The following is a 9,289-nucleotide window of genomic DNA, read 5'->3' on the forward strand; positions in this document are numbered from 1 at the left end:
ATCTCCATCCTTCTGTAATAAAGTTTAATCAATCAATCAATCAATATCTCTCTCTCTCTCTCTCTCTCTCTCTCTCTCTCTCTCTCTCTAATTTTAGTTTTTCTATTTTCGATTTTTTATCTTGTATTTTTATTTCATTTTTGTAGTTAGTCCCTCTTTAGGGCGAGGGCTGGATGTAAAAAAGCAGACCACTGCTTAATCTACTACCCTCGTTAAATAAAGAATTGTCATTGTCAATTGTTATTCTCTCTCTCTCTCTCTCTCTCTCTCTCTCTCTCTCTCTCTCTCTCTCTCTCTCTCTCTCTCTCTCTCTCTCTCTCTCTTTATGTGTATGTCTTGATAATAATACTATACGTGAAAATGATCGTGATAATTCCTCCACACAAGAAATATGATTTGTAATGCAAGTGCATGCTATGAATATTTGTCCCCGGCCCCTTTTGTCATCATGCAGTTGTTTTGGATCTTTATATGCAATGCGTCATTGCAACTGTGCTGCAATTTCCACACTATATTGTTTTCCCATTTTCGAGTGTGTATAAGAAACTGTAACCATTTCCCTTCTTACTATCTATATTATGTGCGTCTGTATTAAGTGTTTGTATAAGGGACAGGTTGTAAGATTAGGCATTGCCTAAAACCTCTATCCTTTGGTAACAAGAAATTCCTTCGAGGTAGGAAAAACACCCCCGTTGGTCAAAGGGAAATAACCATTCTCACTGCCACCATTAATATATGTCACTCTATAAGTCCTTGTAGAATCTTAATCCACCAATAACTCCCTAACCGTGTGTTTGACTGGTCCCAATTTTTGTAAGGACCGTCTCAGGAATGTATAGAACCTGTTCACCAAGTTTGGTGACGATCGATCCGTTCATTCTTGAGATCTATATGCGAACACAAACACACAAACACACAAACACATCGAGCGAAACCTATACACACCCCTATACCGGGGGTGTAATAAAGTTTAGTTTCAGTTTCAGTTTCTCTGTTTCGCTCTGTTTAACCATTGTTTTGTTGTAGGGTTGCTCTACTTCTCTCGGTACTTGTCTCTCTATTGGTTGTCTATCCAGCTTCTGTCCTCAACTTCTTCAATGTATTTTACCTGTCATTATAGCTTTCGCGTTTGTCACAGGCGTGCCTATGGCAGCTATCTGTGTTCTTCCTTTGGTTTTGTGGGTACAGGTTCCTGCAGGTTTAATTGGCTTGAATGTTAGCTGAATTTCAAGAGAATAAGCGATGAACTCATCTTGCCTTGTAACAAAGGTTACTATCTCACGCCCTTCTTTTTACATTTTGTCAAGTTTTGACTTAATGTTTTAACATAGAAGGGGAATCGAGACAAGGGTCGTGGTGTATGTGTGTGTGTGTGTGTGTGTGTGTGTGTGTGTGTGTGTGTGTGTGTAGAGCGATTCAGACTAAACTACTGGACCGATCTTTATGAAATTTGACATGAGAGTTCCTGGGTATGAAATCCCCGAACGTTTTTTTTTCATTTTTTTGATAAATGTCTTTGATGACGTCATATCCGGCTTTTCGTGAAAGTTGAGGCGGCACTGTCACGCCCTCATTTTTCAACCAAATTGATTGACATTTTGGTCAAGCAATCTTCGACAAAGCCCGGACTTCGGCATTGCATTTCAGCTTGGTGGCTTAAAATTTAATTCATGACTTTGGTCATTAAAAATCTGAAAATTGTAAAAAAAAATAAAAATTTATAAAACGATCCAAATTTACGTTCATCTTATTCTCCATCATTTTCTCATTCCAAAAACATATAAATATGTTATATTTGGATTAAAAACAAGCTCTGAAAATTAAATATATAAAAATTATTATCAAAATTAAATTTTCCAAATCAATTTAAAAACACATTCATCTTATTCCTTGTCGGTTCCTGATTCCAAAAACATATAGATATGATATGTTTGGATTAAAAACACGCTCAGAAAGTTAAAACAAAGAGAGGTACAGAAAAGCGTGCTATCCTTCTTAGCGCAACTACTACCCCGCTCTTCTTGTCAATTTCACTGCCTTTGCCATGAGCGGTGGACTGACGATGCTACGAGTATACGGTCTTGCTGAAAAATGGCATTGCGTTCAGTTTCATTCTGTGAGTTCGACAGCTACTTGACTAAATGTTTATTTTCGCTTTACGCGACTTGGTTTAGTCAAGTTTTGACTAAATATTTTAACGTAGAGGGGGGAATCGAGACGAGGGTCGTGGTGTATGTGTGTGTGTGTGTGTGTGTGTCTGTCTGTCTGTGTGTGTGTGTAGAGCGATTCAGACTAAACTACTGGACCGATCTTTATGAAATTTGACATGAGAGTTCCTGGGTATGAAATCCCCGAATGTTTTTTTCATTTTTTTGATAAATGTCTTTGATGACGTCATATCCGGCTTTTCGTGAAAGTTGAGGCGGCACTGTCACGCCCTCATTTTTCAACCAAATTGGTTGAAATTTTGGTCAAGTAATCTTCGACGAAGCCCGGGGTTCGGTATTGCATTTCAGCGTGGTGGCTTAAAAATTAATTAATGACTTTGGTCATTAAAATCGGAAAATTGTAAAAAAAAATAAAAATTTATAAAACGATCCAAATTTACGTTTATTTTATTTTCCATCATTTGCTGATTCCAAAAACATATAAATATGTTATATTCGAATTAAAAACAAGCTCTGAAAATTAAATATATAAAAATTATTATCAAAATTAAATTGTCCAAATCAATTTAAAAACACTTTCATCTTATTCCTTGTCGGTTCCTGATTCCAAAAACATATAGATATGATATGTTTGGATTAAAAACACGCTCAGAAAGTTAAAACAAAGAGAGGTACAGAAAAGCGTGCTATCCTTCTTAGCGCAATTACTACCCCGCTCTTCTTGTCAATTTCACTGCCTTTGCCATGAGCGGTGGCCTGACGATGCTACGAGTAAAATGGCATTGCGTTCAGTTTCATTCTGTGAGTTCGACAGCTACTTGACTAAATATTGTATTTTCGCCTTACGCGACTTGTTACATTTAGTCAAGCTTTAACATAGAAGGGGAATCGAGACAAGGGTCGTGGTGTATGTGTGTGTGTGTGTGTGTGTGTGTGTGTGTGTGTATGTGTGTGTGTGTGTGTGTGTGTGTATGTGTGTGTGTGTGTGTGTGTGTGTATGTGTGTGTGTGTGTGTGTGTGTGTGTGTGTGTGTGTGTAGAGCTAGAGCAATTCAGAGTAAACTACTAGACCGATCTTTATGAAATTTGACATGAGAGTTTCTGGGTATGATATCCCCAGATATATTTTTCATGTTTTGGATTAATGTCTTTGATGACGTCATATCCGGCTTTTTGTAAAAGTTGAGGCGGCACTGTCACACTCTCATTTTTCAATAAAATTGATTGAAATTTTGGCCAAGCAATCTTCGACGAAGGTCGGACTTTGGTATTGCATTTTAGCTTGGAGGCTTAACAATTAATTAATGACTTTGGTCATTCAAAATCAGAAAATTGTAATTAAAATTATTTTTTTACAAAACGATCTTATTCTTCATCTTTTTCTGATTCCAAAAACATATAAATCTGTTATATTCGGATTAAAAACAAGCTCTGAAAATTTAAAATATAAAAATTATGATTAAAATAAAATGTCCGAAATAGATTTGAAAACAATTTCATCTTATTTCTTGTCGGTTCCTGATTCCAAAAACATATAGATATGATATGTTTGGATTAAAAACACGCTCAGAAAGTTAAAACGAAGAGAGTTTCAGAAAAGCGTGCTATGCAGCACAGCGCAACCACTACCGCGCTAAAAAGACTCGTCAATTTCACTACCTTTTGCACGAGCGGCGGACTACGGTCAATGTGAAAAAATGCAGTGCGTTCAGTTTCATTCTGTGAGTTCCACAGCTTGACTAAATGTAGTAATTTCGCCTTACGCGACTTGTTTTTTGATTACAGTACCTATGAACAGTCCTGAAATCGTAATATCAGTCTTATTTTTGAGAAGTCTCTAAACACTGTGTCAAATAGTCTGGCGGAAGAGCCGACTAACCTATTTGCATAGGTATGAACAGTATTTTGTTTTTAGTGAGGGACGCTTGTATTGTGCCGGTGGTCGTTTGCTGTCACCCCTGTGTGTGAGTGCACTGGTCGAGGTTGACCTTGCGAGGGTGGTTTGACGGGAGAGAGCGACGTGAAACCGGCTGTTGAATGCGGGTGTGTTGTATGGAAAGCCGTTTGGCTCATAACCATTACACGTGTAATAAATCATAAATACACGTGTAATAATAAAATTAATGATTAATACCCGTGTATTTATTTCTTATTGCACGTGTAATTTATCTTTTTTCCTATGCTATGGAATAGCGTAATGATTAAATACACGTGTAATAAATATTTCATACACGTGTAAGAAATGTTTATTACGCGTGTATTTAATCATTTCGTACACGTGTATGACATTTTTATTACACGTGTATTAATAATTAATTACACGTGTATTAATTATTTATTACACGTGTACTAATCATTTATTACACGTGTAATGGTTATGAGCCAAACGGCTTTCCATAGTGTTGTGGGATGGTAGTGGTTTATTATTTAGAGTGATAAGGTTTTAGTTTAATTAATACCTGCAGCTGGGAAAGGAGGAACATGGCAGCGGACGTGTTTGTTGGAGGACAATAAGGTGTGCTTCGCCGGATCGGACATTACGTGTAACTTCACGGACTTTTGTGATGTGATTCATGACGTGTTGATAACATTCCAAGGATTCAAAAGGAATTGTGTTATAACTTGTATGTATGTGATTTATGTTGATCATTGAGGATTTTATTCAATAGCGAAATGTGTGAACTGTGCATTCGTTTTGTGCTGTGTGTCTTGGTCGAGAGCGTGTTGTGACCATCCCGTACGCTTGTGAGTGATAGTGTGTGACTGAGTGTGTAGCAGTGTGTATTTGAGTGAATTAACGTGTAAACCCTGTGCATGGAAAAAGCCAATACCGGACCACTAAGTCAGCAAGCATCAGATTTCCATGACAATCACCATTGTCTTTCATTCAACCCAACACAATGCTTCGTCTCTGTGTCTGACAGCGTCTTCTTCTTCTGCGTTCGATGTTGGTGGCCGTGCTAGATCCTCAGACCAGTGGCTGCCAGGAAGTCCGCAGTCTTGCGCAGTTCGTCGGCAGGACCCCAGAGTTTGGCTCCAACACTGGTCTCTTCTTGCCAGAACTTCTGGCGTATTGTCTCTAGATGGGGGCAGTTCTGGAGAATGTGCTCCGGAGTTTGCTCTTCCGAGCCACATTCACAGTGTGCGTCATCCGCAAGGCCCAGTCTCTTGAGGTGTTTCTTCAGTCCACAGTGCCCTGTCCTTAGACGGAAAATGGTGGTTTGGCTTCTCCGGTCTAGTTTGTTGATGGGGTCTTCCTGTGGGTTGTAGTCTCCGTTTCTCTTTTTCCAGTTTTCTTTCTTCTTCCGTTGTAGAAGAGTCTTGGCTTCTTTGTACGAGGTGGAGTTGTGTGCATGGTTGGGGAAGTCTGGCACCTCCTTTTGCCAGCCTGTCCGCTTCTTCATTGCCGGCAATGCCGACATGAGCCGGTATCCACTGGAGCACCACCTTGTTGTGTTGAGACAGGGTGCTGAGGCAGTTGTCGAGTTGCCTGGTGGGGAGGTCAGTGGGGCCAGACAGAAGGGACTGGAGGGCGGACAGGGAGTCAGTGAGGAGGACGATGTTTTGCCGACTGCGGTCTTCCCCTGCTGCGTGCTCTGCTGCAGTGATGAGGGCGTGGAGCTCGGCCCTGTAGTTCGAGCTCAGGTCACCAGCTGGGACGGAGAGGGAGGTGGTGGTCCCGTTTGGGCGACGGATGTAGACGCCACTGCCTCCATTCCTTACGGCGTTCTCTGAGGAGCCGTCTGTGTAGACGTGAGTCCAGGTGCAATGTGGGTCTGACATCAGATTTCCATGACAATCATCATTGTCTTTCATTCAACCTTCGTCTCTGTGTCTGACAGCGTCGTATGCTGTCGTTTTGTTTAATCTTTTTTTGACAAAGAAAAGGTGTGTACTTATAGTCTTCGGTTGGTCCCAAACCGAGGGCTATTTTCCCCTGGTTATATAATAGTGGGGGAGGAGAGAGAGAGAGAGAGAGAGAGAGAGAGGAGAGAGAGAGAGAGAGAGAGAGAGAGAGAGAGAGAGAGAGAGAGAGAGAGAGAGAGAGAGAGAGAGAGAGAGTGGGTGTGTGTGTGCGTGTGTGTGTGTGCACGGTGTGTGTGTGTGTGTGTGTGTGTGTGTGTGTGTGTGTGTGTGTGTGTGTGTGTGACAGAGGCAGAGACAGACAGACAGACAGAGATAGAGCAGGAATTGGAGAGCAACCACAAGGAGAGACTAGGACGAAAGCGCATAGGAAGAGAGCATCAAGTCTAAGACATGCAACATGTAAATTCAAGTAAATGTAACAATTTTTTTATGGAAGGCAGTAATTCGTTAACATATAAAATACGAGACAAACGATAATAATCATTACTTATACGCTGCTTATGTAATCAAATACGATAACACAGAGAGAGGCAGTGTGGAGGTACACATACGCCTGCCCACACACATATACACTATCAATGCGTGAACACATCCATCAAATCAGTCGACCAGATTTAACAATAAACGATTGGACAGACTCAAATATCAATATGTTATTACGAACAGAATATTGCTCGCTACCTTTTAATAACATTTCCACGCGTCTGAAGTGAACAGGCAACGAATTGATTGTTGTCAGGCGAGCATCAGCATACAAAGTGCAGTTTAATAAATAATGTTCGGCTGTTTCATTTGGATCACCGCAAACACACTGTGCGTTATCTTTTAGATGGCGTTTACACAAGTCTGAATTAAGGTTACTAATATTTAAACGCATTCTGCAGTGCTGAACTTCTGTCTGTCGTTTTCCAAAATAATAATAAGCTGGTACACTATGATCAGGACTTTGTAAATAATGCTTAAACTCGCTTATTGAATTTGTTGTTTTAATCACATCAGGCAAATTATTCCATAAAACTGTGGAGAATGGAATGAAGGATGTTCGGAATATGTCTGTCCTATGTGCTGGTACGAATCTTTCGAATGGTCGTCTTCTGTGGTAGGGATTTAGTGAAGAGACTAGTGGTGGCAAGAGGTTAATTAAATATTGTGGACATTTACCATGAACCATTTTGTGAAATAAAATTAATTTATGTCGTTTTCGGCGTTCCTTTAAACTACAAAAACCACTTTCTTTGTAAATCTTATCATGGCTTGTTCCCCGCACACCGCCAATTATAACACGTAATGCTTCAAGGTGTAATTTTTCAAGTGTTTTTGATAAGGCTTCGGTACAATTGTCCCATAACACATCAGCGTAATCGAAATGTGGCAGAATAAAAGATTTATACATTATTTCCAAACTATTTCTGCATAACTTATACTTATAATATCTTAAGCAGTTAATCAACAAAGTGGTCTTTTTCACAATATTTCTAATTTGAGCGTCCCATTTACAATCGTTTTGCAAAAAAATGCCAAGATGCTTGTGTTCTGGTATGTCTTCCAGGAGATTTCCATTGAAAAATAGGGGGTCATTTTGGTTTAAATCACGTTTTATATTCAGCAGTTTAGTTTTGGTTTCATTAAATGTAACTTTCCAACGTGCTGCCCAACTACTAATTTTATCAAGGTCTGAATTAAGAATTTTGGCACGTCGTATCGGGTCATTTAATGCAAGTGACAAACTAGTATCATCAGCAAACAATTTGATAACAGACTCAATATCATTTACAATATCATTTACATAAATCAAAAATAACAAGGGGCCTAACACTGACCCCTGAGGAACGCCTGCTTGTAAACCTTTTAACTCTGACTTGGCACCTTTAACAACAACTGATCGAACACGGTTTGTTAGATAGCTACGAAACCATGACAATAGTCGGCCTCGAACACCAATCGACTCCAGTTTTACCAATAATCCTTTGTGTTAAACTTTAGCGGCTTCTAATTATGTCTATGCCAGATAGAGACAGACAGGCCTGAAGGTGACCCTGACAGTGGGTGCTGTCGGTTTCTAATTATGTCCATACCGCATAGGGACAGACACACAGGACTAGTTTTGAACACTGTAAGATGCACTTCCTCGCACCTAAACATAGAAACTGCATCGTTTACTGCATCTTGATTGCTACTTCCCGTTGGATGTGTTGCGTTCTGATAATTATGTGGAGAGGTCTGACTGAGTTCACGCTGCGCTGCGCCAGTATGCGTACAGCGACTCAGACGACACGTGTAGATAGGACAGACACAGTGGCACTGCCCTTCCGTACCCACTTGGCCTTGTTGTGGGACTGGAGTGTTATGCAAGCAGAGGAAAGAGGAATAACTATTACGTTAGTTTCGCCTGGCGCACAACACTTGAATTAAATGTGCAATAGCTGTAGACGTAACTGAGTTACAAAATAACGTTTAAAACTAGAATAAATAAGCTATTACAAAAAGAAAGAAACAAACAAAGCGGTACAGAAAGAAATACGCCAAAAACCAAACAACCAAACAATTAACCAACTGAAAAATTCAAACATACAAACATATCAACAAAAAAACCACAAACGGTTGTCTTCCACGTGTATAAGAGTGTGTGCAGTGAAGAAATGTGAATTTTCCATCGCTGTTCTTGCTTGGCGCACAAAATGCTCAGGATTTTCATTTTCGTGTTTGTATGAGAACGTTTTCTACACGACTCGTTTGCTTCCGGTAATTGTAGGGAGGGATCAGAAACCGCGTGCACAAGGTGGTAAGATTGAAATAATGGCAACCATTGATTATGTTATCCAACCTCTTTCGTACCATGTAAACAAACAAACAGCTTGTTCCTAAAGCCCTATTGTTTACATCGGGTGAGATATAATAAACCAAGTGATGCAGATCAAATAACCAAAGGGAAGTAAGCGCTCTATATGCACACGACATGTGTTATGAAGTAAGCGATAGTTATACGGAACCTTTCTCCTGACTACTGAGATAATATTAATAGAAGCATTAAAAGGAACAAGCGACTTTCATCCTCAAATAATTAAATGGAGGATGAAAGTGGCTTGTTCATTCCAATGCTTGTTATTCTCTCATATTCACTTTAACCACGTACACGGATCGATGCCATTATTGTGTTGGTCGAAAGTAACCGGTAACAAATTAATCGTTATTTCTGAATTGATGCTTGTTACATACCAAATGATCGAACATGACAACAACATTCGCCTTCTGGTT

At 39.7% G+C, this 9,289-nt stretch overlaps 1 protein-coding gene across 1 annotated transcript; it reads right to left on the reverse strand.

Moving 5' to 3' along the window:
- Nucleotides 1–4,961: 4,961 nt before the first annotated feature.
- On the reverse strand, nt 4,962–5,950 carry LOC138961273 (uncharacterized). Its single transcript, XM_070332876.1, has 2 exons — nt 5,542–5,950; nt 4,962–4,975 (listed from the first exon to the last, which is right to left on the reverse strand). The coding sequence occupies exons 1-2, from the start codon at nt 5,948–5,950 to the stop codon at nt 4,962–4,964; spliced, it is 423 nt and encodes a 140-aa protein (XP_070188977.1).
- Nucleotides 5,951–9,289: the final 3,339 nt, after the last annotated feature.

The sequence above is a fragment of the Littorina saxatilis genome, linkage group LG3 (assembly GCF_037325665.1).
Source record: "Littorina saxatilis isolate snail1 linkage group LG3, US_GU_Lsax_2.0, whole genome shotgun sequence".
In the NCBI taxonomy this organism is placed as follows: Eukaryota; Metazoa; Mollusca; class Gastropoda; order Littorinimorpha; family Littorinidae; genus Littorina; species Littorina saxatilis.